The sequence below is a fragment of the Trypanosoma cruzi genome, genomic scaffold (genome assembly GCF_000209065.1).
Source record: "Trypanosoma cruzi strain CL Brener 1047053516721 genomic scaffold, whole genome shotgun sequence".
In the NCBI taxonomy this organism is placed as follows: Eukaryota; Euglenozoa; class Kinetoplastea; order Trypanosomatida; family Trypanosomatidae; genus Trypanosoma; species Trypanosoma cruzi.
Window position 1 is genome coordinate 1 of NW_001849506.1, and position 26,702 is coordinate 26,702.

At 45.4% G+C, this 26,702-nt stretch overlaps 16 protein-coding genes and 2 pseudogenes across 16 annotated transcripts, besides 21 other annotated features; all 18 read right to left on the reverse strand.

Moving 5' to 3' along the window:
• Window positions 1-1,160, reverse strand: Tc00.1047053508207.5 (annotated as a pseudogene; the record flags this gene model as incomplete).
• Window positions 1-9,353: a sequence feature (areas not merged during assembly with more than two copies in the genome that could not be assigned to a particular haplotype).
• Window positions 2,620-2,660: a sequence feature (AT_rich).
• Tc00.1047053508207.10 lies at window positions 2,685-5,609 on the reverse strand (annotated as a pseudogene).
• Window positions 5,719-5,809: a sequence feature (A-rich).
• Window positions 5,909-6,928, reverse strand: Tc00.1047053508207.20 (protein kinase, putative; the record flags this gene model as incomplete). Its single annotated transcript, XM_813315.1, has 1 exon — window positions 5,909-6,928. The coding sequence occupies one exon, from the start codon at window positions 6,926-6,928 to the stop codon at window positions 5,909-5,911; it is 1,020 nt and encodes a 339-aa protein (XP_818408.1).
• Tc00.1047053508207.31 (uncharacterized protein) lies at window positions 7,048-7,488 on the reverse strand (the record flags this gene model as incomplete). Its single annotated transcript, XM_813347.1, has 1 exon — window positions 7,048-7,488. The coding sequence occupies one exon, from the start codon at window positions 7,486-7,488 to the stop codon at window positions 7,048-7,050; it is 441 nt and encodes a 146-aa protein (XP_818440.1).
• Window positions 7,950-7,977: a microsatellite.
• Window positions 8,663-8,696: a sequence feature (AT_rich).
• Window positions 8,710-8,793: a sequence feature (A-rich).
• Tc00.1047053508207.40 (hypothetical protein, conserved) lies at window positions 8,804-9,739 on the reverse strand (the record flags this gene model as incomplete). The annotated part of the gene is made up of 1 exon (XM_813316.1): window positions 8,804-9,739. One exon carries the CDS (start codon window positions 9,737-9,739, stop codon window positions 8,804-8,806), a length of 936 nt encoding a protein of 311 aa, XP_818409.1.
• Window positions 9,354-26,702: part of a sequence feature (heterozygous, Esmeraldo-like haplotype) that runs on past the window's edge.
• Window positions 9,773-9,803: a microsatellite.
• Tc00.1047053508207.45 (hypothetical protein, conserved) lies at window positions 10,026-11,141 on the reverse strand (the record flags this gene model as incomplete). Its single annotated transcript, XM_813346.1, has 1 exon — window positions 10,026-11,141. The coding sequence occupies one exon, from the start codon at window positions 11,139-11,141 to the stop codon at window positions 10,026-10,028; it is 1,116 nt and encodes a 371-aa protein (XP_818439.1).
• Window positions 11,234-11,254: a sequence feature (AT_rich).
• Window positions 11,409-12,155, reverse strand: Tc00.1047053508207.50 (uncharacterized protein; the record flags this gene model as incomplete). The annotated part of the gene is made up of 1 exon (XM_813317.1): window positions 11,409-12,155. The coding sequence occupies one exon, from the start codon at window positions 12,153-12,155 to the stop codon at window positions 11,409-11,411; it is 747 nt and encodes a 248-aa protein (XP_818410.1).
• Tc00.1047053508207.54 (hypothetical protein, conserved) lies at window positions 12,541-12,831 on the reverse strand (the record flags this gene model as incomplete). Its single annotated transcript, XM_813340.1, has 1 exon — window positions 12,541-12,831. One exon carries the CDS (start codon window positions 12,829-12,831, stop codon window positions 12,541-12,543), a length of 291 nt encoding a protein of 96 aa, XP_818433.1.
• Window positions 12,985-13,050: a sequence feature (T-rich).
• Window positions 13,308-13,355: a sequence feature (A-rich).
• Tc00.1047053508207.60 (hypothetical protein, conserved) lies at window positions 13,400-14,542 on the reverse strand (the record flags this gene model as incomplete). The annotated part of the gene is made up of 1 exon (XM_813318.1): window positions 13,400-14,542. One exon carries the CDS (start codon window positions 14,540-14,542, stop codon window positions 13,400-13,402), a length of 1,143 nt encoding a protein of 380 aa, XP_818411.1.
• Window positions 14,716-15,420, reverse strand: Tc00.1047053508207.64 (hypothetical protein, conserved; the record flags this gene model as incomplete). Its single annotated transcript, XM_813341.1, has 1 exon — window positions 14,716-15,420. The coding sequence occupies one exon, from the start codon at window positions 15,418-15,420 to the stop codon at window positions 14,716-14,718; it is 705 nt and encodes a 234-aa protein (XP_818434.1).
• Window positions 15,648-15,667: a microsatellite.
• Window positions 16,119-16,796, reverse strand: Tc00.1047053508207.70 (adenine phosphoribosyltransferase, putative; the record flags this gene model as incomplete). The annotated part of the gene is made up of 1 exon (XM_813319.1): window positions 16,119-16,796. One exon carries the CDS (start codon window positions 16,794-16,796, stop codon window positions 16,119-16,121), a length of 678 nt encoding a protein of 225 aa, XP_818412.1.
• Window positions 16,806-16,889: a sequence feature (A-rich).
• On the reverse strand, window positions 17,459-18,166 carry Tc00.1047053508207.74 (adenine phosphoribosyltransferase, putative; the record flags this gene model as incomplete). The annotated part of the gene is made up of 1 exon (XM_813342.1): window positions 17,459-18,166. One exon carries the CDS (start codon window positions 18,164-18,166, stop codon window positions 17,459-17,461), a length of 708 nt encoding a protein of 235 aa, XP_818435.1.
• Window positions 18,224-18,246: a sequence feature (AT_rich).
• Window positions 18,376-20,205, reverse strand: Tc00.1047053508207.80 (hypothetical protein, conserved; the record flags this gene model as incomplete). Its single annotated transcript, XM_813320.1, has 1 exon — window positions 18,376-20,205. One exon carries the CDS (start codon window positions 20,203-20,205, stop codon window positions 18,376-18,378), a length of 1,830 nt encoding a protein of 609 aa, XP_818413.1.
• Window positions 20,161-20,195: a sequence feature (AT_rich).
• On the reverse strand, window positions 20,424-21,668 carry Tc00.1047053508207.90 (hypothetical protein, conserved; the record flags this gene model as incomplete). Its single annotated transcript, XM_813321.1, has 1 exon — window positions 20,424-21,668. The coding sequence occupies one exon, from the start codon at window positions 21,666-21,668 to the stop codon at window positions 20,424-20,426; it is 1,245 nt and encodes a 414-aa protein (XP_818414.1).
• Window positions 22,260-22,282: a sequence feature (AT_rich).
• Window positions 22,822-22,923: a sequence feature (A-rich).
• Window positions 22,989-23,031: a sequence feature (A-rich).
• Tc00.1047053508207.100 (60S ribosomal protein L7, putative) lies at window positions 23,060-23,788 on the reverse strand (the record flags this gene model as incomplete). The annotated part of the gene is made up of 1 exon (XM_813322.1): window positions 23,060-23,788. One exon carries the CDS (start codon window positions 23,786-23,788, stop codon window positions 23,060-23,062), a length of 729 nt encoding a protein of 242 aa, XP_818415.1.
• Window positions 23,987-24,715, reverse strand: Tc00.1047053508207.110 (60S ribosomal protein L7, putative; the record flags this gene model as incomplete). Its single annotated transcript, XM_813323.1, has 1 exon — window positions 23,987-24,715. The coding sequence occupies one exon, from the start codon at window positions 24,713-24,715 to the stop codon at window positions 23,987-23,989; it is 729 nt and encodes a 242-aa protein (XP_818416.1).
• Window positions 24,879-24,922: a microsatellite.
• Tc00.1047053508207.120 (hypothetical protein, conserved) lies at window positions 24,963-25,637 on the reverse strand (the record flags this gene model as incomplete). The annotated part of the gene is made up of 1 exon (XM_813324.1): window positions 24,963-25,637. One exon carries the CDS (start codon window positions 25,635-25,637, stop codon window positions 24,963-24,965), a length of 675 nt encoding a protein of 224 aa, XP_818417.1.
• Window positions 25,512-25,572: a sequence feature (A-rich).
• On the reverse strand, window positions 25,815-26,657 carry Tc00.1047053508207.130 (hypothetical protein, conserved; the record flags this gene model as incomplete). The annotated part of the gene is made up of 1 exon (XM_813325.1): window positions 25,815-26,657. The coding sequence occupies one exon, from the start codon at window positions 26,655-26,657 to the stop codon at window positions 25,815-25,817; it is 843 nt and encodes a 280-aa protein (XP_818418.1).
• Window positions 26,681-26,702: part of a sequence feature (A-rich) that runs on past the window's edge.

Consider the following 26,702-nt stretch of genomic DNA (forward strand, 5'->3'; position numbering starts at 1 on the left):
AGTGGCGCAACACAAAAAAAATAAGTACATTCCAGCATAAAATAAAGCCAACGCAACCAACACACGAGAAACAAAACAATGCAGTAGCCACCAAACACCTCAGTAGATCGTGCACAGCATTTTTGTAAAGCCTGCTTAAATCCTCTTCCATATTCAATTCATCCCGTACAGCCCTCTCCATCCTCTTGTAATGATTTGATGCCTGTATTTCGCACAATACTCCCGCATCGCAGATATACTTCTTGAAGTCCTTTAAAAGCTCCTCCAGCAAGACATCCCGATTGGTGGCCACAACGCCCTCTGCCGTCCAGTTCCATCGTAAGAAATTCATTCAGCTTCATTTTATTCACGCAAACCCTTCCTTTAAACACCGCATCATCAGTACGCAGAGGAAACGGTAATTCCCAGTTCTTGTCGTTCTTGCCTTGCCCTTTCTTCCTCCTCCTGCCTCTTTACTCTCAGTACATAGGAGCAGGCTGTGGTTATCCGTGCCCTTGCAAGAGGAATGACCGTATACCTTCTTCAAAGTCCCTCCATTGCCTGAGAGTGATAATACTTTCGTCTCCAAGCTTATTTGAAGCCTCCAATAGCACGTGCATATCCTCACGCTCTTTTTAAATCTCTTGGTATGGCGGCGATGCCTTTATTGTGCTCAATAGCACTTCTTCGTGGATGAACTTCGTGGAGCTAATAGAAAAACCCCCACATATAGGCCTCCTATAGAATTCCACGACGGCCCCGCCGTCAATATAATTACAAAGTAAACCATCCAGCCTCACTTTTCGGATGCGTTCCTTTCCCTCCAGCAGTACTTTATGCCGCCAACTGTCAATAGTCCAATTTGTTCGCCGCGTTTCCGCCACTCCTCTGCGAGCTGCAGCGTCGGAAACAACACTGGAGCTACTGCAAGGCGCCATCACAACACCCGTGTGGTGAAGCGTCCCACTCGCACCGCCCAACTGCGGCCAGCAGGTGCCGCTGGCTCCAAAGGACACTCGCGGCTTTTTCGTCCCGCAGTCCCAATGGCGTTGGGCGTGGCACTCGCACGGCGGGACGGTCGGTGCGCCATGCAGCCACACTGCAACGCCCGTCGGTGAAGCAGTCAAGGCCCACCGCCTCCGCAGCGATGCGACGTGTGATCGACCACAACACCGCCACATTATCGCCCTTTTTTATTTTGTTTTATTCACGTTGTGTGTCGGTTTGGCCCATCACCGACACCAAAAATAAGTGCACACATTCACAAAAAAGAAAAAACAAAGAGAAAAGGAGGCACGATCCCACCGTCCCGCAGCGGGCCAACACTCTCCTCCACCCACCACCATTGCCGCGCAGGAGACCGCAGTCACATCGCAGAGTCAACACCACAATGTGCACCACACCATCGTGCAGTGAAAGATGGGCAAGACGCGGCCATGCATCGCCCCGCTCCATTTTCCCACCCACCAATTGTTGCGTGCCCACACAAAGTAGCAAACAGAATCAGAGTGCACACAAACCCAATCAACACCCTCACTCGCTGAAGCACATTATTCGCATGGAGTGACAACATTTGAGGACACACCAGCAGTAGCTGGCTGCATGGAATTTCCCTGCCAACCCTGCAAAGAGACGCAACAACTCTGCGAAGTAAAAGTGACAGCCCCTCAGTGTTGCCCGCAGTTCACATGGCAAGAAGAATTCCACGCACGCATAGTTCCGGATCCCTCGCTGTTTGAGTGCACACCAACAGAACGTAAGAAAATACCTGCGCACAAGATGACGTTTAAATAAGTAAACTCTTCAGCCTGTTTTCTTTGATGGTGTTAGCGAGCAGTCCCACACAATCCAATCAAAGTAACACGCCGGACAGAATAGATTCAGTTAATAAATAAAAATAATTGCGTCAATGCAAAAAAGCAACGGAAAGTTGGCGCATGCGATTGCCAGTGACAACTGTGAGCAAACCCGCCAGCACCAACTGAGGTGCCGAGGAGCACGTTTGTGTAGAACTGGCCGTCCGGCAGAGAGGACGAATAAAACAAAAGGGCAGCAAACCCTCTCGTTCAATGTTTTCTAACAGCAAAAAGAGAAAATAAAAACTAAAAGATACAAAAAAAAAAAGTGTGTAGACGATTTCCTTCTCATCGTAACCCCCATTTATCTCAAAGCTGGAGGTTGTTGAAGTGCAAGACATTATTCAAAACTGAGGAAAAAATTACATCTGAGACGTTTGCGTGATGAGTATCCGGAAATATTCTTGACGACAGTGAGGGAAAGGCAGACGCCTTAGTTCACTTCACCTTTGGCCTGACAAAAATAATAATCCCACAAACATGCATTTGTATAGTTGCAGTAAAGCTTTACCTTCACAAATCAACAACAGTATCAACAAAGGGAATAATAAGCAGGAAAAATCCAGGCGATTGCAAGGGCAAAGCATCTTCGCATTGGAATTATTGTACATCCTAAAGAAGAGCACTTGACAGGATAAAGAATAAGACCATAAAATCATTCTGCGACCACACAGACAAACACACACTCACACACAATAATATCCCTCTCCCCCTGTTCAGTTTTATCACATCAGACACAAATGGGCCCAAAACACTCCATCACCCAAGAAATGGATGCAGAAACAAATAAAAATATAAAATTGGCAATAAATAATAATAATAAAACATTACTGCCTCCCATTGCAACAGTTTTACTCACAAAAATTATTCGATGCACAACTGCAAATCAAGTTTCTGTCCCCATAGCTTCCATCGATGCGGGCAACTGAAGGCCAAAACTTTTCGGTGTGTGAATGGCTCGAAGGGAATGCAGCAGTTTTCCGGGTGTATGGCCTGTCCCAATCATCTGATGTGACACACTTTGCCGTGTGCGGGGCATTCTTAAGAACGTTGTTCGTTGTGCTCTCTTCACCCTCCTCTATGGATGCAATTTCGGTACGAATGGAAATAAGTGCATCGGCCAAACAATCCAACTCCCGCTTTGGCTCTGACTCTGTGGGTTCAATCATGAGTGTTCCCGCAACAGGAAATGCCAGGGTAGGTGAGTGAAGGCCATAATCCACAAGTCGTTTCGCCACATCTTCTGCTTCAATTTGTGCTGTTTTTTTAAATGGTCTTAAATCTATGATAAACTCGTGAGCGCAGAAATCGTTTTCCCCTGGAAAGAGAACTGGGCAGTGGCCGTCAAGACGCCTCTTTAAATAGTTGGCATTTAAAATCGCATACCCCGTGCATGTCTTGAGACCCCGTGAACCAAGCATCCACATTAATAAATAAGAAACTGGAAGAATAGACGCCGATCCGTATGCTGCTTGAGAGACTTGACCAAAAGGCTGGGAACCACCAACATTTTGAATAAAAACAGAATCTGGCAAGAATGAAGCCAGGTGCTGACGAACAGCAATAGGACCCATGCCTGGCCCACCACCACCATGAGGAAATGAAAACGTTTTGTGGAGATTAATCTGGCACACATCGCCCCCAATAAATCCAGGTGCTGTGTAACCCACCATGGCATTCATGTTTGCACCATCAATATAACGTTGCCCTCCATCGTAGTGCACCATTGAAGTAATGGCCAAGATTTCCCTGCCAAACAAACCATACGTACTCGGATACGTTATCATAATGCACGAGAGATTCTTTTGTATGCTTTTGGCAAGAATTTTCCAAATCCTTCATGTCAATCCTTCCATCCGCCAAACACTTTATCTTTACAATCACCGTCCCTGCCAAGAGAGCCGAAGCAAAATTTGTGCCATGAGCACTTTCTGGAATCAAGCAAACATTGCGATGGCTCTCCCTTTTTGAATTATGATACGAGCGGATCACACGAAGACCAGCATATTCACCCGGAGCACCAGTATTTGGCTGAAGCGATACGGCATCTAAAGCGGTAATATCCCTTATTTTCTGCTCCAGATCCAAACACAACGCATCATGTCCTCGCGTTTGCTCCGTCGGTGCAAGAGGGTGAAGGTTGGTAAATTCTTACAACGACAAGGAAAACATGGCGGCAGCTGGATTAAGTTTCACGGTACAAGAACCCAAGGGCACACAACCATGCATGAGACCATAATCTTTTCCATGAAGACGGTGAATGTACCGCATAAGTTCACTCTCACTTTTGTACTTTTGAAGGATTGAATGCCCAAGAAAGACAGATTTTCGTAACATTTGCAAAGGCATTGCTCTCTTTTGTTCTGCGAGTTTTGAAAGGACACCTATCACAGGAAGTTTTAGCCCTGCTGCCTCCAAGAGAGACACTACATGGCCCTCGGTAGTGGCCTCATCCACCGATATAGAGACGGTGCCATGACTATAATCAACAAAAATATTAATGCCTTTTTCCACGCAGCATGTCACGTGGTCTTCAGGCGTTATACCTTTTAAATTTACGGTGATGGTATCGAAAAATGTACCATTGACCACTGTATGTCCTACAGACTCTAAAACAACAGAAAGTATTTTGGCTTTACTGTGCATTTCGCTTGCAATTTCCTTCAAGCCCTCAGAGCCGTGATAAATGGCATAAAATGCCGCAACATTTGCTAGGAGAGCTTGTGAAGTACAAATATTGGATGTGGCGCGTTCCTTCTTAATACGTTGCTCCCGCGTCTGAAGCGCCATGCGTATGGCCGGACAACCCGTCGAGTCTTTACTTTTATACCAATGACGCGACCCGGAATCAATCGCTTAAATTCCTCATTGACAGCAAAAAATGCGGCGTGAGGCCCCCCCAAACCCTAGTGGGGCACCAAAACGTTGGGCAGATCCCAAAACAACATCGGCTCCCATTTCTCCCGGAGGTTTGAGAAGAACAGAAGCCATCAAATCCGTCCCACAACAACTGACGACACCGTGTTGCTTTGCCTTCTCAAACAGTGTCGTAAAATCATGAAGCATCCACATGGCATCTGGAGTTTGTACCAAAATTCCACAAAGTGAGGAATCGCTCCAATCAATCAAATTTGGATCACCAACAGCGACCTTTATTTTAAGGAGCTCAGCTCTTGTTTTTACCATCTCTACGCAAGATGGGAAGACATCCCTCGATACAAAAAAAAAAAAAAGGTCATACGCTCCTTTCGACCATGATGAAAGGCAAGGTACATTGCCTCAGCACATGCAGTAGCTTGATCAAGAAGAGATGCATTTGCCAAATCCATAGCCGTCAAGTCTATAATCATGGACTGAAAATTCAACAGGGACTCTAGACGGCCTTGAGATATTTCAGCCTGGAAAGGAGTGTATGGGGTGTACCATGCAGGATTCTCGATAACGTTACGAAGTATTACAGGTGGTGTGCCCTGGCTCATCGTATACTTGCCCAATCATGCTCTTTAATACCTTATTCCGTGAACCCAGTGAATGGAGAAGCGAAAGGGCATCCTGCTCGCTCATCGCCGGAGCCTCTTTTAAAGGAATTCGCAAAATATTCTCTGGGATCACAGCAGTCATGAGGTCCGACAGACTTTCTTTGCCAATTATTCGAAGCATAGAAATTGATTCTGCCGCTGATGGTCCAATATGGCGATTGACGTCACTGTTTGTGGCAGTCCGTCGTACAAACGCCAGTGGCAACGTGGAGAAATGATGAAAGCAACGATACATTATTATGTTAGATATGTACTCGTCACCCTCTTTCTCTCTCTCGCACACGCGTTAGTTTTCTTTTACTTTGGAAAAAAATTGGGCTTCGCAGTTAAAAATCCACAAGAACAAATACAAAATATAATTAAAAAATAAAAATAAATTTAAACAATAATCAAAATAATAATAATAACCCATTAAAATAACAACAACAACCAAAAAGGATTGTCAAGGAAAATAAGCACGCATTTATATGAGCAATTCCAATTTTCATCCCCGCACACCACATATAGCCCCCGCGTCCCTTTATTCATGGACCTTCACGTCGGGTATTCACTAAAGTAGGCGTGACGAAGGGCGCCAGCCGCAGTCAAACGCTCTTGAGGATCCAGGCAAAGTAATCTTCGCAACAAATCCAATGCACATTCAGAGGCATCCGGGAAATATTCACGGAGAGGAAGAGGACGCTTCGGCTCAAAGTGCACCTTTCCCCAATCGGGAAGCAGCACCGCCGATGGCCACGATGTGGGCGTCGGTTTCCCTAATACATCAAATATTCGTGACAACTGCCAAATATCTCCATCGCCCGCAAAAAGAGCACCACTGTGCCCTCGTAGAAGTTCCGCAAATACGCACCCTGATGACCACACATCAATTTCGGGTCCGTAGTGTCGCTGGCCCAGAAGTAACCCGGGAGCTCGGTACCACCTCGAAACGACTTCGCGAGTCATGGATGCCTCCGTATCCCATACACGACTGAGTCCAAAGTCGCCGAGGCGTAGTTCCCCCTCCGCAGTCAAGAAACAATTTGAAGGTTTCACATCTCGATGAAGAACACCCTCGCTGTGTATGTACGCCAACGCCAAAAGAAGCATTTTAAACAAAGACTTTGCCTCTAACGCGGGCAGAGGATTGCCGGCAGTTCTCCCTGAGAGGACTGTTGCCAGGTCAGTCTTGCAACGCTCCATCACTAACGCCAAGGAGCAGCCACACGGAACTACCTCATATGTCCGAATAACAAAAGGATGCACCAATCGCATTGCAACAAGTAGTCCCCTCGCTGTGGGATGCGGAATACCCTCATCGAGACGTGGAGTTGTGACGAATTTGATTGCGGCTGGCATTCCAGATTCCTTAATAACTGCAGCACAAACGACGCCAAAGCGGCCCTCACCAATTGAGGATCCAATAATAAAACGATCCATGTCAAGCGACCACCTCTCTCTTCTTTTTTTCTCTTCTTCACCCCTCTCCTCCATTCTATGGCATCGTGGAAATATAAATGGAACACAAAAATTTGACTCCGGTGATGCCAAAATCCCTCCGCACCCAAAGATCATGCTCAATGCCCCTCCCTAATGAGCAAATGCATAGAAACTGAAAGAACTCCAATTTATCTCAAAAGAATCCATTTTTTGGTGGTGGTGGTAGTTATTGTTTTCTCCTCGTCAGAATCTAATTATTTCAAAAACTTTCTCGTATTTAAGACTTCTGACTCCCTATTCACAACAGCGGCAGTCGCACTAGAGCACATCTTTGCTCGAGCGAACAAACTCACTCTTTCAGTCCTGGGTTTCTCATGGCGCACTTCCACCTCAACAGGGGGAGGAGGAGGAAGAGAAGAAGACTGCTGCTCTTCCGTGGAATATTTCGGTGTGGCTGTGGCCACATCACCCTCATTTTTGGCTTGCAGTTGTGCCGCACGATCCTCAACCAAAAAAAAAGGAGACTGATCCATAGCCGTGTTTTCAGTGGCAATAAGATCATCTACACAGACAAGAAAGTCCTCAGCGCCTGTGCTCAATGCACACTCCCGAGAATCATCCGCAAAACAACTGCCTGTATGCTCCCTCACCACCAATGATTGATAGAGAGAGTTCTTTTTTCCGCAAGAGCTCATCACTTAGTTTATTAACGGTTTACGCGCCACCCCTCTTGGCTGCTACTCGTAAAGGAATGGAGTGAGTTGCCCTCCGAACTGTCGCATTGGGGATGCTGCTGTCCGTCTTTAGAAACTGATTCGTCCGGTACGTTTTTATCTCCGTAAAAGACTCGCGTGTACGGCCCAAACCTCCCTCTTGCGTGCGCCGCCCAAATGCATCATACCGTTGCCTCTTGCTTCTCAGAGATATGAAGGCGGCGCATGTTCGGCTTCACGATCGCTGATGCTCTGCTCGCTTTCCCCCGAGTCATCCGGAGATAAAATCCGTCCGCTTGTTGTTGCGTTTTGTGAAAATGCGTTTGTTATACCTGCGGCACCCGCGTTCTCCTCGCCACCAAGAGGAACGCTGCCGCCAGATTCCTTCCTCGCCCTCTTAAACTCCTTCAGAAAAGCGGAAACGTCCATTTTCTTCAAACGTAAAAAGAAAAGAAAAGAAAAAAAAAGAAACAAGAAATGAGCATGTGCTTAGATGAGGTCGTTGACGTCTTATCCTCAGAAATGTGAGAGGAGGAAAACACAACGGAATGGGAGAAGACAATTTAATCACACATCGCTCTGCATCAACGCGCTCCAAAGAAAAATTATACAGCACTCATACACACGCAACAAAAACTATTAGATAAATAAATCGACAATAGCCAAACTCGTCGTAAAGTAGCAAAGCTGCAGCCTTAATTTAGTGCCCCTTTTAGCCGCCGGACTCCCCAGCACCGCGTGAAGCGCAATGAAGGAGGCGGGTGGGACGACAGAAAGAAACTGCAGCCGCCACCTTCCCGCGCAGCACCATCAAAATTCGCCCCCACAACTCGCACATTCGTTCCAAAAAGTTTCTAACAAAAAAAAAAACAACTAAAAACGCTGCAAATCAATAAATATGAGATGTTTTGAACACTGCGGATTGCAAGGCCGAGCATCCACGTATTCCACAGGAGGGCGGACTGGCATTTCAATTGGAATGACAGGAATTCATAAGTTTTTCCCCCTCCTTTTGTTTCTCCGTGAGTGCGAGAACGCAGACGAGGGAAAACTCACAGTTTTTCAACGAAAAAATTTCTTTTAAAACCAAAAAAGAAAAAGAAAAAAAGACGGCAGCCAAATGAGGGCTATTTTTTTCTTGTCCATTTCGTGAGCGTTTATTTATATTTATATTTATTTATTTTTTTTTTCTGCAAATTGTGCCAGAGACAAAAGAAAAAAAAAACACCAACAAATAACACACACGGAAATTTAAAAAACAAAAACACGTGAAAGTAAAAAAAAAAAAAGGCAACAACTAACATATCACATCGTCCTTATTTTCACTGCAGAGTTCGCTACGGAAAAACCCCTCAATAGGATCATCATCGTGCGCATGTTGCAGCTCGGAAACAGACAGAGTCGAGAGAACCAAGTGTTTACAATGAGATGCCACATCACTCGCATTAGCCTCATTCTCTATAACAATGGATTCACTTGAGAACCTCAGTTTTTGCAGTAAATTCTCTCTCTCAGCCGTGCTAATCGACTTGAAAGATCCACTGTCCAACCTGAAGTACACATCCACCAAACGCTTAGCGAGCATCAACATGGTTTCCCCATCACTCACCGTAACTAAAATCACCTGATACCTCGTGGCTGATACATAAATAAGAACATGAATTACGTCAGAGCCCTCTGAATACCGAAGGTTGTCTTGCAGTGCAGCAAGAAAGGCGAGGCTACCGGTGTTTTGGCCATCATCCATAGAGGAGTATATACCTGCAACAGCAGCAGAAACATCGTCGTCGTCATCATCCAAATCAGCATCGTCAGCATTCTCCTCGTCGGGAAATGTAACTGCGGTATTTCGATCTTCTTCTCTTCGTGGCGTCCAAGAGACAACAGTTGTTGCCTGGGCGGATTCAGTAGTCAAACGATCGGACTCGCAATTACAAGCATTCACACTGTTCAACTCTTTATGGTGGCTCTGAACACTAGCACAGGACGGATTTGTGGCTTGCGGTGTCTTTGAGAGAAATTCAAAACATTTGCGGCACACCCGTCGTCGTTTATTTACATAAAGCTTTTGTAATTTAACAAAAAAGCTCGAGCATGACGCACAGAAAATACCGCCACAGTACCGACAATGATGACGCCTGCACCCGAAATTAAATCTGACCTCACATATTTCGCACTTCTGTATTGAGCTATCAGACTTCCATTCGCCTAATACTGATAGCCTGATCGACATATGCCACGATTTATTTCTACTGCATTTATTAACAAAAATAGAAGAAAAAAAAAAAAAAAAAGAATGTGTGCATACAAATACATATAATAATATCACACGTGAGGGACATCCGTAACAGTAATGATAAGGCCAACCATATAAAGGAAGCTAAGCCGCAGGCACACACTATATATATATAGGGAGAGAGAGAGACAGAAAGAAAAAACAAGGGAAAACATTGTTGTTGTTTTTTGGTGTTGTTTCGTTTCACAAAAATTGCCTCTACCGTCATGTGCAGCACCTTCAATCACGGCCTCAATGAGTCCTCACCATCACTCTTTTTTACCATGAAAAACAATGGCAACCAAGAAATATCCGCCTGAAACGGTGAAGAAGAGTCCCCGTCGTCACTTCCGCTCATGGAGTCTTCAGGCAGGGGTCCCGCTAGTTCCGAAGGAATACCAAGATGAGAGAGTTCCTGTGAGAGCCCAATACCATTCATCACGTCATCGGTCTTATTTACCTCTTCTCGCTTCTCGCCACGAGGAAAAGGTTGTGATTGTCGAGCTGCAGTGCTAAAGTTATCGTACCCCAACACGAAATTTCTTCTGTGGGCCACATCATATGCTCTCTTATTTACATCAAATGCTTCAATTGTTATAGGTGGCTGCGCAAAATCCGAAAGTGTTACGGCGGAGGATTCCTTGTAATCACGCTTCACGTATGCAGCGTACTCCTTACTGACTGCCTGGCTCAAATTGAGAGAAAACTCCGGCAGACGTTCTCTTCTGTACTGTTTCGAAAGAAAAACAAACGGGCTCCGAAGGGGTTTCGCATCGAATGAGCCTGTCACCAAAAACAACTTCGGTAGCGGGGCCCCTCGATTAACACAAGCTGGCACCACCGTCATGTGTTCATCCACAATGCTCGCCACCTCTGCAACAGTTTTACCCTCATTGCAGCCGGACATCACCTCAGGCAAAAGCAGTGATCGTCCTTCGCGAAGTCTCTCAAGCCGTTTTTTGGCGCGGTTATTGCAGACCAGCATACGAAACAACGCCAGAAGGGGCGAAAGAACCACCGCGCGCCCTTCCAGACTAGTTGTGTCGACGTGTGTAGAATGGGTTTGCTCCACCCCACAACCCCGAGGTTCATACGAAACATAGTCGCGCCACACCACCTTGCGACGCTCTACCGCTTCCATATGTCTCTTCATTCTCATCATGTCGGCCTGTTTCCCTCGTCGATCACGGATTGACTGTAGTTCTTCCATGGATGGCGTGGGAAGACCCTTGCGCGACACAAATTTCACCCCTTGTTGCTTTTCCATTGCTTTCTGTTTCTGAATGCGGTCAAAAAGGTTCATCCGCTCTGCATCGCCAATTACCATAAGACTCTCATCATCCAAATTCTCCCCAACCATCCGGATCCAATAACAGTCGTGAAAATGGGCCAATACTATTATGTTTAAACGAGCATGCACCAGCACAGGGACACAACGCGGCAATTGATAAGAAATTAAAAAAAAAAAAAATAGGGAAAAGTCAAAAACAAATCACAAGCGTCACGTAGAGACGTTTAACGAGATACAAACGACGTAAAATACCATCAAAAAGAAAAAACGCCAAATATGAAAAGAATGCAAGACATGCAAAATACAAGGCCATTCTCACGAGGTGAGGGATAAACTCTATAGGACGGGAGAAGCTGTTTCAGCAAAAAAAAGGTGGGAGTTAGGCCACATTTTCAGAACACTAGATTGAATCCCCTTCACTAGTCCCTCCACTGCGACTCCACCTCCTGTGAGGAGAAACACAGCAGAGACAAAAGGACGCTGTGTATGCGCATTACAATGAGCCACGGCCTCTTCAAGAAGAACGAATATGCACTGCGAAATCTCAATTAGCAAACCCTGCAATTGTGATGATGATGATGACGGTGAAATGGCTTCGGATGAGGTTAGCCATCCCTCTGCCGACAGCGCAAGAAACTCTCTTGTTCCGCTACCGATAGTGATTGCCTCCACCACTGGAATCGAGGAAAGAATGGGAACAACACGGGTGGCTTGGTAACCAATGTCCACCACACAACCGTCTGTCATCCCATGGGCTTTCAACAACCAAGAAGGGCCATCTACAACTATTGGCAATCTACTAAGCGAGGCCGAAGCCAACCAACGCAGGACGTACTGGGTGAACAGGGAAGAATCCCCTGGTGAGACCAGCACCTCAATCCGTTTACAATATTCAAGTAAACCCACAGCAGAGCACAATCTCCTCAAGAAATAATCCAGTACCGCACTTTCCAATGTAATATCAAAGCGCTCTTTGAATTTTCGAAGTCCCAGCGGTGTCTTAAAGACACGTCTGCCAGTTGTATCTCCGCCAAAGTACACCTTCGTAAAACAGCTGCCAATATCAAAAGTCACAGTTGTCATACCTTTTACGTTAAATCCCTTTTTCTACATTGTATACTCCAAGAAAAAAAAACACATGTACGGAGAAAAGGCAAAATAATGGAAAAAAAAAAAAGACCGAAAAAATAAATCAATGTTAACAATCCAAAAATAACGAAGCCACTTCGCCACACACACACAGAAAAAAAAAAAAAAAGAAGACTATTGCGCACACCGATATCCTTCTATTTTTGTGATTAATATTTCATTTTTATTGGTAGCGTTATTAAATAAGAGAAAGATAAACGCTTTCCGACCACCGTTGCAAAGAAACTTCTTTTTCTGCCTCCCCTACACACACACGAACAAAAAAGCACAGTCCAATGGTACAAAAGTACGTAGATTTATAATAAATAATCTGCCGTTTTTAGGCTTTGCGGGATTTCGGTGGCTTCTTCCCCTTATTATTCTTTGCTCTTGACTCCGCCGCCGCGCCAACAGTTGTGGGAGGCAAAGGATTAAACATGGGAAGTGTGGTGTTCAGCGCCACCTTCGTGCTCCGCAGCTTTACAGGTGGTGGAAGATGTTTTTTCAGAATATCGCGCTCTCTTCTCTTACGTCCATGAATGCTATCTAAAAGTACACGTTCCATCTCAGAGGGCTTTTGACGCTTAGATTTCTTCCGCTTCACGCGCTGCTTGCCGTGCCTACCAGGCATTGTATCACGGTAATCCTTTCTACAGAATAGTCGCAAGGACAACTGAACTCAAAACCAAACAAAAATATGATGATGAAAAAAGACAAAGAGAGGGGCCCTAACAAAACCATTAATTAAGAGAGACACATGTCACCATTCAAAACAACATGCCCGTTTTGTTGTTGTTTTGTGTCTTTTTTTTTTTTTTTTATTATTATTTATTGATTGTTTGTTTGTTTTCTCGCTTCCACAGCAAAAACAGAGAGGCTTGACGCTCTAAGCAAAGAAATCTTCACAGAGTAAACATACCTGCAATAATATCATACATATATTTAAATATATGATATATTTATGTGTATGCGCAGTAAAAAAGAAAACAAAAAACGGCTCTGTGTAGATACTTGTATTCCCATACCCTCTGTTGCCCTACTTGAGCATCATACAGATAAGTAAACACATATATGTAAATACGTGCTTTTACGTCAATACGAGCAGTCAAAAAAAAAAAAAAAAAGAACAGTAAAAAAAAGCCGAAAAAAAAAAAACGGTAAAGGTTTATAAGAATGACATCGTGGTCTCACTTCCTACCTCATACCGGGCACATCTCCACCAGCCCCGGAGTGGTCTCTTCGGAGTGTTTCCAATCGATTCGAATGGGATGATGGGCGTCAAAAAGAACATAGCGCTCAGGGTCCAGTGCAACGAGCCGAAGGATACGTACGTAGTTGACGGTGTTCAAAGTTCGAAAACTCCGTGACTCCCCAAGCAACCGAAAGGCGTCATTGCTCAGTCTTGGGCTGCGCCTAGTGCCATCAAACGGCCCTGTGAACGAAAGCAGCAAATGCTGGAACTCCAAGAATGCTTCGTAACGAATTATGTCCCTTTCTTTGTCTGCCCGCATGTAAGAATTCAGAAATTTTTTAGACACCATACGCATTTCTCCGGCAAGCATTAGTTTGCTGAAGCCAAGATGCTCATGCATCTCTTCCGAATACTGGATCAGCTCCCATGAATGGTAGTACATCGCAAAAAAACGAACAAAATTAGACCAATTGTTGAAGCGTCTCATGCCGCGGTTGTAAAACGGTAGCTCACGCACAAGATTCTGCACATGTGAGGATGGAACTGAGCCGGATAAGTCATCATTGTCAATAATAGCCATTACGTGGTCGGCAAGGAGCAGTTCCGCTGGCCAAACTGCCGAGACACCCACAGGAACCTTCATATCAAGGGTAAAACGCAGCTGTATGGTGTCGGGTATGTCTTCAACAAACATGGCCGAATCTACAGGTTCACCGGGGGGCATTAGCGGTCCAAGGTAATGTATCGCACCAGATGGTAGAAGGACATGCCCAACAATGCGTCCCCTTGCAAAAGCACTCAGTTTATTCTCTTCAAGTTCCATAGAAAAAAATAGCTCATACAGCCCATTGTACCGCCGTGCAGCCTTTCGAATAGCCGACGTGTTGGTACCGCCCTCCACGGGCATGTCCGCAGGAGCATCCCTCTCAACGGAAAAGGAAATCCCCTCACAACGTTCTTTGTTTATAAAAAGAATGACGGAAATTTCGTTGTTCGAAGGATTATTAGAGTACATAAGACTGAGCAGCAATCCAAATAAAAAAAAAAGACTAAAAAACTTGACCATAAACAAAAAATCAACAAAAAAGTTGTTGAGAAAAGAAAAAAAAAAAATCTCCATTAAGACATGTATGAATATATTTATGTCCATTTATTTACATACACATGGAGAAAAGAAAAAAAGAAAGAAAGGCAATATATATATAAACGCACACACAGAAGAAAAAAAAAAAAGATATCTTTAAATCATGCATATCATCTAAAACAATACCGCCTATGCATCCTACGCCATCAACAGTCAAAAAGTTACAAAGTCAATACAACCTACAAGGAAGTTTTTTTCAGATTTGTCCAAAACAAATTCATTCTCCCAAAATCACTGCGAGTTCGTAATACCAAAGAAGAAAAAATAAATGCAAAAAATACGCCACCCACAAACCCCCAGTTACGCAGTTCTATGTTGCCTGGTTCCCTCTTCTCAAAAAATGTAGGCCCAATATACTCATCATATGCACACTTCACAATGTATGGGATTCCAACGTAGTAAACAGGAGCACGCCTGCTCGCAGGTATGTAACACTTTGGCATCATCAGACTGAGAGCCGCAAATCCGGCAAATGCACCATTAGAAGTGGCATTGCAATCAAACTGTGTATTCGTCTTGGTCCTACGCAGCTGACATCCGAACAGATAGGCAAAGCTGCTAAATAGCCCTGATCCAGCGTAAAGTGCAACGCCCGATTTCCACCCAATAACATCCACAATTGGCCTTACCAGAAGCCATGACGTCAAACTATTCAAAAAAGCATCGGAGGCTTTATGAACATAAACGCATGAGAGCGGATTGGGGAAAAAACTCGAGCATTTTGTCAAAAACACGTCACGCATCACCATCGGTTTGCTGCTGCGCAACATGACCGGATTGTCCGCATAACTATCCTTGTGGTACAAGAAGAACAGCGCCTGGCCTGAGGTCAGGACCATCGCAAAAAACGTCGCGGCATTGCCCTTCCCCAAAAAATGCGACATCAGAAATAAATGATGGGCTTAAAGGCCAACTCTCGGCTAAAAGCCACGCACGAACAACAACAAAAAGAAGGCAATGAAAAGAAAATTCTCATGACATGACGAACACCAAAACAAAAGCAAAATAATAATAATAAGGGACCACAAAATATACACACATATAAAGTAGAGAAAAAAAGGGTTCACTAAAATATTTTCACTAGAAAAAAAGAAAATACAAGCGCGCATACAAAAAAAAAAAAAAAAAAAACTATTAGATTAAAAACACAAAAGAAACGCTTTATTTTTTTTTCCTCTGGAAACCCATGCCCCACGGCTTCACGCGCAAAACAACCCTGAAAAGAAGAAATAAAACAGTGATAATAAAATAAATGAAGTGGGGTGCACCTAAACAAGTAAACCATCAGTAAAAAAAAAAAAAACGCACGCACGCACGGACAAAAATAAAATAAAATAAAAGATAAAACAACATTTTCGCCTTTATTTCATTTTCACTTACTCTCGCCGCTACTTTTGACCACTTTTCATTGCTTTTTTTTTTCTTTTTTTGGGTTCTTGCCTTGTTATTATTTATTACTATTTTTCTTCTTCCTTCTCACTTCGCTGGCCTGGGTAGGCTCCGCAAGGAATCAAAAGAAGAGCAGGACAAGATAACCGCGTTTCATTGCTCCAATCGCGGCTTCTTTCCACTCGCTCGTTGCTCACATATGAGACATTCCTACAAGGGTAATATAGGCGATTTGTTCCTTTACCGTCTCCTGACTTGCCTTGAGTTGCATCAGCGTGAATATGGGGGTCTGCCCGAAGCGGCAGCCGTCGGACTTGTGGATGGCCCCAATCCCGTCAAGGGACGGCACATTACACAGAGCCACCGCCTCAATCACCTTGGCACCAACAATCGCCATGAGGCGTAGAACGGAGACGAGGGATCGTCCGGTGGCAATGAAGTCATCCACAATGAGCACGCGGGAGTCACTCGAAATGCTTCCGTTACGAACAGAGTAGGATTTGGGCAGGACCATAGGGCCCTGACCCTCCGGAAGAAAAGTAGACGGGAATCTTTTCGTAGCGCTAGCAAGAACAAGAGGAACGCCAAGCTCTAAAGCCAGTGGCGAACCCACAAGATACCCACGAGACTCCACGCAGAGGACATGCGTCGGGCCGGCATCGCCCATATCGCGGTACCGCTGAGCCAAAAAATGAATCACCTTCCTAAACAGGGGCGGATTCTCAGTAATGCTGCTGACATCAAATAACCGAGTCGCATTGTCGCCGGGAAACGACGACGTTTCGCCAAATACGTTCGCGTAGAGGTCCTTTGACAACGGATGCGACTCTTTAAGTACAAGATGATTGGGCGAGCATTCAGCGATCGCCATCTCAGCTACAAAATAAATAAATACAAAGAAAAAAAAAAAAGAGAATAGAAACTACTTTTAAAATAAAAGTGAAAAAGATTACAGATTAAAATACGATATTGAAAAAAGCACGTTCACCCCTCGTTATTTCCTCAGACATATATAAATACATTTGTGCACAAACATGTATGCGGAGAAAGGAAATTAACCACAGCACACAGGCACACTGTGGGGATCAACGGAAAAAAGGAAATTGTGCAAGAGACATTGACCCTCCCTTTAATGATCAACTCAAAAATTGTCGCCAAATTATTTCTCCAAATCCCATAAAATGCATATAATGAAAAAAAAATTCACCTATTATTATTATTATTTTGCTTTGATTTATGTGTGTTCTTATCGCTCCCCCATCACCTCTCGTCTCCTCACGCCAAACCTCCTGTGAATAAGGGGGGAAAAAAGACACACACACTGGAGGCGCACGCAAATACATTGGAAAAAGCAAAATTTTTTTGCTCCAATACGCCATTAATTATCAACACATTGTTTTTTGTTGTTGTTGTTGTATTTGCTTGCTTGTTTGTTTTTGGTATCCACTATACTTCTTTTAGCTTTCGTTCGTTGCGCTAACAAAAAAGTCAAAAAAGAAGAGTCACCCGTCCTCGCTTTTGCGCGCAAGCCAGCTAAATCCTGCTCAATGCCTCGCGATAGCCGATGATCCGAGGGCCATTGTATCCGGCCGTATCGCCACAATTCGCCTCCGTTAGTACACTTTCGTCTACAAGTGCGAAGAACGGAATCTTGCTGAAGCGACCATTGCCATATGAGTGTGAAAGCTGGGCTCCCTTCAAGGATTTTATTCCAAGAATAGCAACAAATTCAATAGTGGTGGCACCGCTCGCTTCAACAAGCTGCAAACCTGACAAAGCCGTTCCTCCAGTAGCCAAAACATCATCTACAAGGACAACACGTGAACCCTTACCAATGCTACCGCAACGTATGGTCATGGCCTCAGCCTTTTTCTCCTTGTATTCCTTCTCATATGGTTCACTTTCAATGAGGATGCCGGGATTCTTCCCCGCCTTCCGCATGAGCACAAACGGTACTCCAAGTTCCACGGATATCATGGGTCCAAGAAGAAATCCACGTGCATCAAAACCCATTATGTGAGTCGGGGGTTCGGGAAGATTCCTGTAACGAGCCACAAGAAAATCGCGTATTCCACGCATCACACTCCACTCTTCCGTAATGCTCCCCACATCGGCAAAACGTGGAACATCGCATGGTGAAAACCTGGGGGAGTACCAACGGTACGCCCTTTGTATCGTCTCCCGCAAGGGTGAATCCGGCGAAAGGGTAAAAAAATTAGGCTCAACCTCCTCAAGTGACATAATCAGACAAAAATAAAATTGATTCAATGTAAGTTGCTTCTTCTAAAGAAAAGAAACAAAATAAAATAATAATAAAAAAACAAGCACATACCGCAGGAGAGGGAGAAAGTGAACAACAATGAAAGGCACAGCCGTGTCCTCCCCCCCACACACACACAAAAAAAAAAAAAAAAACCGCTCTTTTTTTTGTATTTTTTACTTGGTTCTTCTTAACAGCGACGTGCCACCCGGTCCCTTTCAAGAAGAAGAATGTGATCGATATCGCCATCGGAAATCGTTTCGCGACCGAAACTCGCTGCGCAAGCCCGCATCAGTGCGGCGGCCATAGAAAAGGAGTTGTTATGAATAAAGGGATCGTGATTATTCCATGAGGGTTCTGAATGCGAAAAGCAAACCAACTTTTCAGCCAATCGATGCGCTTGGGAGTTGTCCTCACTGACAAACCTTCGACAGACGCATCGCACATGCGAAAAATAATCCTGCACATCCTCAGCAGAAAGATTTGTGAGGTCCATTGCAGCCATCGGAAGCTCCGGCTGCCATCGCACTGATACAGCAAGTCGAAGAAGTTCCATTTCCTCTGAAATCCTCGCGGTGGAAAGAGCAAGAAAGCTAAGGTCGATTGGCAGTTCATGTAGCTGATAGGGATATTCAAGTGGGAGAACCTGTTTATGCATCACGGCAAAAAGAGCCTCATGCAACGCATTGCTTGCCTTGGAAACGGCTTGGCAATCTAAGGTGACGTGCGTCCCATTGGCTAACTGTAGAACACCGGTGCGAAGCACATTCGCCATGTGATCTTGTCGGGGCACAATGCGGAGATCTACACTTGACAACAACGATGCGTCAAGCAGCACTTCACCTACTGGTGAAATACTTCGCATAAAGGATGACCACATCTCGGGGTCAATGGCCTGCGCTTCTACACGCAGAGGAATATCACCAACAGGTGTGGCGCTCTCGTGCGTAATAACACGGGCGCTGAGGTGCAAAAGGATGTATTCAGCAAGTAATGCATCTCCTTGGCAAATTGTGTTCGCCAGATAAAGCAAAACCAGTGGACGCTTGGTTTCAAAGTAGTTTGTTGGTACTGGGCAAATTGGAGTGGAAAAAACTTTCTTCCATGAGATGCAAGTCATTCGTGACAATAATGATGGTGGAATTTGCTCTGCATGCCAAGAGGCAAAAGCCCCAAACTCGTCCAATGGGCACGCCGCCATCCGATCGCCCGTCATTGCTGAATCCTCGTCAAGAAACCCAAAAAAATCCACCACATCGTTGATTCGTAGCCGGTCCCTCTCTACGGCGGGGTGTTGAATAACAGTCACAACACACGCTGTATGAAGGAATCCGCTAAGGGGTGGGTGCGGAAGATTAAGTTTCTGATAGAGTGACAACTGCCGCATCGGTTGAGAGGCCCCATCTGATTGGAAGACCACCTCCTGACGAAACTGTTTCATTTCACGTTCCAAAGCAGAACTTTGCAACGGACCATCCGACCGCTCCCGACGTTTGCGATCACCAAAAACCTGTCCAACAGCTGGCACGTTATGCATGGCAGCCCGTTCCTCACTCATCGTCTCTTGTGGCACACGGTAGAAGTGGGAATTACCAGGCACGGGAATCACGTACAGAAGGGTGGCTTCTAGCAACGCCATATTTTCTTCTTCAGCAGCACCAAAAAAGTCTGAACGCGACGCACGATAAAAAGAGATGTTTGGCTCCACCTCCTGAATCATGCCCCTACAACGACACAATTTGCCAGAGGCACTTTGTAGAGCACATGAAGGGAACACATCAGGCATTGATAGTCCAGTCTCGGATTTATGCATCATACTAAGAACGTGGTGATGAACAAACGCCAATGCCGCCCCGATATCATTTAATTCTTCCGTTTTCTCCCGAATCAATTTGCCAATTTCCGCCTGACAGCATAAAAACTCCATCACTCCTTTCTTGGCTCTAAAATGCGCACACAACCAGACGTCGATATCTAAAAATAATATATTAAAAAAAAAAAAAAAAAATAGATATCCCATAAGGTTTGCATGTTCTTCATGAAAACTGCAAGGACACAATTAGCAACATATTTAAAATAGTTGCATTTTATTCAAAGTAAAACAACTTCAAAAAAAAAAAAAAAAAAAGCTAGCTGACATTAAAGACACACAATACTTTCTCACCTCTCATCGCAATGAAAAAAAAAAAACCCGGCAAGTAAGTACGTGCCTGCATATATAAAATGAACCGTAATAAACTATGGTAAAAAAACATTGATCACCTCTTTTACATGTGGTGCGGAGATCAACCATTCCATCACCCTCCCAACAAAAACTTCATCACCACGCTGAAAAGGCTCATACCGCTTCAGTAACGCAGTCAAAAGTTTATGCGCCTCTTGAAGTGCCCCCTTCCATGTACGCAACTTATCCGAGACCTCATTGTCACGTTGATGAAGCATGTAGACGATTGACGCATCATCCACCGTCTTCTGACGCAGCACCTGCTCTAGATTGCTTTGCTGAATTTCCTCCACCTCACGCATATACTGAGCCAGTAGGGTAGAAAGTGCTTCGTGTTTCTCGCCTAGTCGAGATAGCTCCTGCACCTTGGAAAAGTGAAGTGAAATCCACTTCTCTTTCTCTATTGAAGCAGTGGCGTTGTCAAACATCAGTTGCTTCATCTCATCACAAATTTCAGCTTCTCTTAGTATTTGACCCAAAAACCGCTCCGCCTCGCTACAAAACATTGCTTGATGCGAATCTTCCTTTATTTGCCAAAAGCGATTCATCTCTTGCATGCATAGGCATTGCAGCTCCGTAAATGCTTCTCGCTCAAGCAACATAAACAGCTCACGTCGTCGAAGGACCTCGTACCATACAGTGCATTCTCGCTTGTCCCTCCAAGATTCCGCTCTCATTTCCTCCAGCAACGACTTTACGGAAGCCAACTCACGGTTTGTCTCCACATAACGTTCCAGCTCCCCCTGCGTGGTATAGAGGTTACTGCATAGGTTTTGAATGGCCCGCTCCTGTTCAGCCTCCCTCGTCTTGGCGCGTTGTCCTTCGGCAACCAGAGAGTCCTCCAGGTCAGACACTCTCGCATTTAACTTGGAAATCTCCAAATTATAATTGTTGCGGGCATCCAAAAGCATTTTCTCCGTCGTCCGTACCTGCTCCTTGAGACATTCATTTTCTTTTAGGAGATAAAATGACTCCCGCGCGTGGACTTCCCGTTCAAATTCCCGTGATGCCTCCGCGTCCTCTATGCGCTTTTGAAGCTCAATGATAATTCTTGAGAGATCACACTCACGAGCAAGGGCTTCCTGAGTTTCATTAAAGCGCATCTTCTTCATACACTCATACCTTTCTCTTAGTCGACTGCTGCGTGAAGGTGTCTCGCAAGATGAGACCGCCTGTTTGTCGTCCCCTGTCAAATCTTTTTTCAAATGATGAACTGCGGAGCCTTTGAGTGCGCATGGATTTTGATTGCCGGCTCGCATTGCCTCCAAAAAACGGCGTAAAGGTCTATGCTGTGCCAAATTTGTTACTTTCTGTCGCTCACAAGGAATTGTCAGTGGAAAACCATTCTCACCCGTAGCGTCGCACGCGGGTTGGAGGCGTTTCTGCGGCTGGACCTCCTTCATCTCCATGAAGGCATAAAAAATTACTCTTCCGCCATTATTGGTAACGAGAACGAGGAGACAGAAAGAAAGTGGCGCACAACAAACCCCACAGAGAGATAAAATGTAAGGAGAGGAAGATGCAACACTCCAAATGCCTTCCCAGCTCCACCTGAGCGCACCGCTCGGGTGAGAGGCGGGAGACTGCCTTTGGAAACGTACCAAAAATAATAAAATAAGCCATGCACGCATTGAAATACACACACAAAAAAAGGAAAAACACAAGAAGAAAAAAATACTAAATTGACTGTTGGTGGCCCAAATCAAAAATGATAATGATAATAATAAAACCCAGCGAACTCTATTTAGTGCTCTCGGAAAAGCCGAGGGCATCCTAAATTGCCTCCAGGATCAATCGTCCATGAGATGTTTAAAATACGCCTGATAAACCGCGGTAAAAATGAACACGTCAAAAAAAAATAAAAAAAATTTAACTCACAGAAAAACAGACGGTACCGAAAAAAAAAAAAAAAAAAAGGTCTGGGCTTCAACTGGACTCGCCAATGCTCAGACAGGCATAAAACAAATCGCATGGCTTAGCCGTGAAGGAGCGCACCTGTGTTTCTTGCAAGTCAATGACGAGCGTGATTGAACCATTCCCTCCTGTTCGCAGCGGCGAATATTGTATATTTTTTATGGTGCCGACACTCAATTTGTGACCCAACGGCGGGTGCGTCATCTCAGTCAAGCGACGTATCTTCTCATCCGCCACCGTCATTTTGTATTCGTCTGCTGAAGAAACGGGAGAAACGGATAATTTTTCCTTCCGGCCTCTCAGCCCTCCTCACACGTAAACGGATGTCGTCCTCCAGGGATTTTTCGTCGTCCGGGCCCTTCGCCACGCCGCCTCCCTCCTCCTCCGCCGCAAAAAAAAAAGAAACCACCCGCTCCTACAGTTAAAAAGTAGCAACAAAAAAAAAGCAACGGGTCCAAAAAAAAAAAAAAAACGACTGTTTCTTAAAACTTCAGGCTGAAAAAATGACAACAAAAAACGCCTAAAAGACAAAAAAAGAAGAAAAGGAAAGAAAAAAAGACATCCAAATAAATAAATAAATAACGCTAAAAAAGGAAACAACACGTACAATCAACAGCAATTCGGCAAGCAACTGCCGCAATCACTGGAAAAGCAGCATCGGTTGTAAAATAAAAATAAAAAAATTATAAAGATAAATAAATAAATAAACCTCTAAAAAAAGGCAGATATGCCCAATTTAAATCATGCGGGCAAGGAAACGGTTGATGAGGGCGTCGCGGTTGCCGTAGTCGCCGCCCTCAACAAAGTGACGACGTTTTTGGCGCATGCCACCGGCCGGCGGTGAGAGCTTAAAGGGCCACAGGCCGTTCGTCACCTCGCGGAAGTGCTTGCCACCGATGTAGATCTGGTTCACAATGTCCTCAGCGCAAACAATGTTCTCGTTGTTGTACTTGCTCTGGATCATCTGATTGTTCACAATCTTCACACGCTGGCCGTTAATCTTCAGGTGGCCACGCTTGTACACCATCATTCGGACTGTGCGCAGGGAAGGGTAGCCGTAGGCAATGTAGGGCTCAACGGCGCGGAGCATGTTTTCCATCGGCTTGTTCAGGCGCACAAAAACGGTGTTGAAGATCTGGCGCAGGCGCAGAAGCTGCAGAATCTTGCGCTGCTTCGGGGCGACCTTCGCAATACCGCGAATGCGGGTGACAACAGCAACCTTCGGCTTCGACTCGAGGTAGTAGTTGCCGCAGCTCTTTGCCTGGCGACGAAGATGCACCAACTTCTTTTCGGCAGAACGGTACTCACGGGAGTAACGGAGACCCCGCGCGTATGCAGTCTTCTTCAGCGCGACTCTTGCAGCCTTGTTGGCGGCAATCGCCTTCTTGAAGTTCTCCGTCTGCTGCCGCTTGAAAGCAGCACGCTTGATGGCCGACTCAGGGGCAGGAACACTCTTCGCGGGCATATTATCTACCTTCTTTGCGTAGAAAGAGCAAATCAAAAACAAATAATAAAAAAAAAACCGTAACGTGATCAATTGTCCGATAGACTCACTCCCCGAAGAGGAAGGAATCCAAAGCAGCAGAAAACACAATAAAAGATACATCTTGTACGGTTAAAGCAATACAAAATGAAACAAACTTTGCACAAGCGCCGTGTCAATTTAAATCATGCGGGCGAGGAAACGGTTGATGAGGGCGTCGCGGTTGCCGTAGTCGCCGCCCTCAACAAAGTGACGACGTTTTTGGCGCATGCCACCGGCCGGCGGTGAGAGCTTAAAGGGCCACAGGCCGTTCGTCACCTCGCGGAAGTGCTTGCCACCGGTGTAGATCTGGTTCACAATGTCCTCAGCGCAAACAATGTTCTCGTTGTTGTACTTGCTCTGGATCATCTGATTGTTCACAATCTTCACACGCTGGCCGTTAATCTTCAGGTGGCCACGCTTGTACACCATCATTCGGACTGTGCGCAGGGAAGGGTAGCCGTAGGCAATGTAGGGCTCAACGGCGCGGAGCATGTTTTCCATCGGCTTGTTCAGGCGCACAAAAACGGTGTTGAAGATCTGGCGCAGGCGCAGAAGCTGCAGAATCTTGCGCTGCTTCGGGGCGACCTTCGCAATACCGCGAATGCGGGTGACAACAGCAACCTTCGGCTTCGACTCGAGGTAGTAGTTGCCGCAGCTCTTTGCCTGGCGACGAAGATGCACCAACTTCTTTTCGGCAGAACGGTACTCACGGGAGTAACGGAGACCCCGCGCGTATGCAGTCTTCTTCATCGCGACTCTTGCAGCCTTGTTGGCGGCAATCGCCTTCTTGAAGTTCTCCGTCTGCTGCCGCTTGAAAGCAGCACGCTTGATGGCCGACTCAGGGGCAGGAACACTCTTCGCGGGCATATTATCTACCTTCTTTGCGTATCGGCGTCGCTGTGCTGGTGTATGCAAGTACGGAAATCACCAGAAGAAAAGCGGGGACAGAATAAAACAAACAAACAACAACAAAAAAAAAAGCATTACAAAGATGAATAAATAGGACAACTTCCGGTATTCTCTTGTTGTGTTCTTTTTCTTTTTTTTTTTTCTTTTTTTTTTTTTTTTTTTTTTCAAAGACAAAAAAAAAAAAAAATAGAACCTGGCACAATCATTACTCGTAATTGGCAACATTCCCACGATTTTGTAGACCGCGGATGAAGTACAGGAGGGGGACGGCAAGCGCCATCCAACAAAGGCAACTGTACATGAGAAGCGAAAAAGACGTTTGCAAAAAATCAAAAAATCCCAGCTTCGCAGAGTGGTAGATTGCAGCCGTGGTGAATTGGCTTGTGTCACCTCCCAAAACAAAAGCCGCCATACAAGCAAACGGCACCACAAGGAACAATTCAAGGGGAGCAAGAAGGAGATTGACAGTAGTCGCCAATGTCGCCTCCAATGCGCGGCATCGCAACACACGGCAGATGATTAGAGTCACAATGCTCGTCAGCAGTGGAACAGGAAAGACGCCTCCAATAATTCCCGCGGAGAGAGCGACCATCAAACAACTGAAGTTCAGATCGCGGCATGGTACCACAAGACGGTGGAAGAACGCATCTTTTATCGGCCTCATAAGGAGAAGAATATCTTCACACTGAGGAGAAGAAGAAGAGAAAATAAAAAAAATAGGAACAACGATAAAAATGGTAAAGGAACGGCGTGCAAAAAAAAAAAAAGAAAAAGAAAAGAACAAAAGGTTGCAAAAAAAAAAAAAAAAAAAAGAATATGAGCAAAAATGGATCGCCAACCTGCAACCATTGGCACCTGATGCTTTTTCTCTTCTCTTCATTCCTCTTCCTCTTCTCGTGAACAGGAAGCACGGTGTGTCCCCAGCAGAAATCGCGATGCACCATCTAAAAGCTGCACCTCCTCTCCCTCTCCCCCACTCCCTCTTTTTTCTTTTTTTGGTCACAAATCTTAACGTACTCTCTTCCCACATTCACCGGTCATCTCCATCAATTGCACTTCACTTGGCAGAAATTGTGACGCCATCGTCTTTCATCTTTTTCCGTAGAGCCTTCTCTGCCAAAATATCATCCGCCATCTCCTCCGTGCACTCCTGAACCTCCACCACCTCCGGTATCCAGTGCATAAGCATGCGCTCAATGCCATTTTTAAGCGTCACGCTAGCCGACGGGCACGATTTACACGCACCTTCCAGCAACACAAATACCGTGCCGTCGTCCATGTCCAAATAGCGCACGTTCCCGCCGTCAGCCTGCAGCATGGGCCGTATGCGTGTGGCAAGCAATTCCTTGACAGCTAGAATCACCTCGTCATCATCATCTTTGGGTTCGGTGTCTTCATTGTGGCCCGAAAGAAGGTCTTCTCCTTCTTCAGAAAGAACGTTCATTTTTCTCTCCGCAAACTCCTCTATACTCTCTTTTATCATCGGCAGAATGGCGTCCCAATCCACAAGATGACCTTTTCTTACCGTGATGTACTCATCAGCAATGTACACAGCTTCTACTCCATCGATGCTAAACAATATCTCCGCCAGGGGTGACTTGTAAGCGTGCCCAGCATTCGGAAAGTCCATTGAGAAACCGGGTTTCAGAAATGACAACTCCATCGAGTAGAAACGCAGACAATCGGGATTCGGCGTCTCACTCGTCTCAACTAAAAGAAAGCGCTTGGACGTCCACGTGGGACAATTGGCGCCCCCAACAGTGCGTTCCACTTGATGGCATCCATTGGGACTGCCAAGGCCACGCATCACACGAAATGAAGAAGATAACGCCCGCCGCTGCACAAACAGTCGAGCCGCTGAAATTGCTCCCAGGAGACAACCTAACGACGGCCGGAGCATCCGTCACTCTACAATTGGGGGAAAAAAGTGAAAAGTAAAACGCAC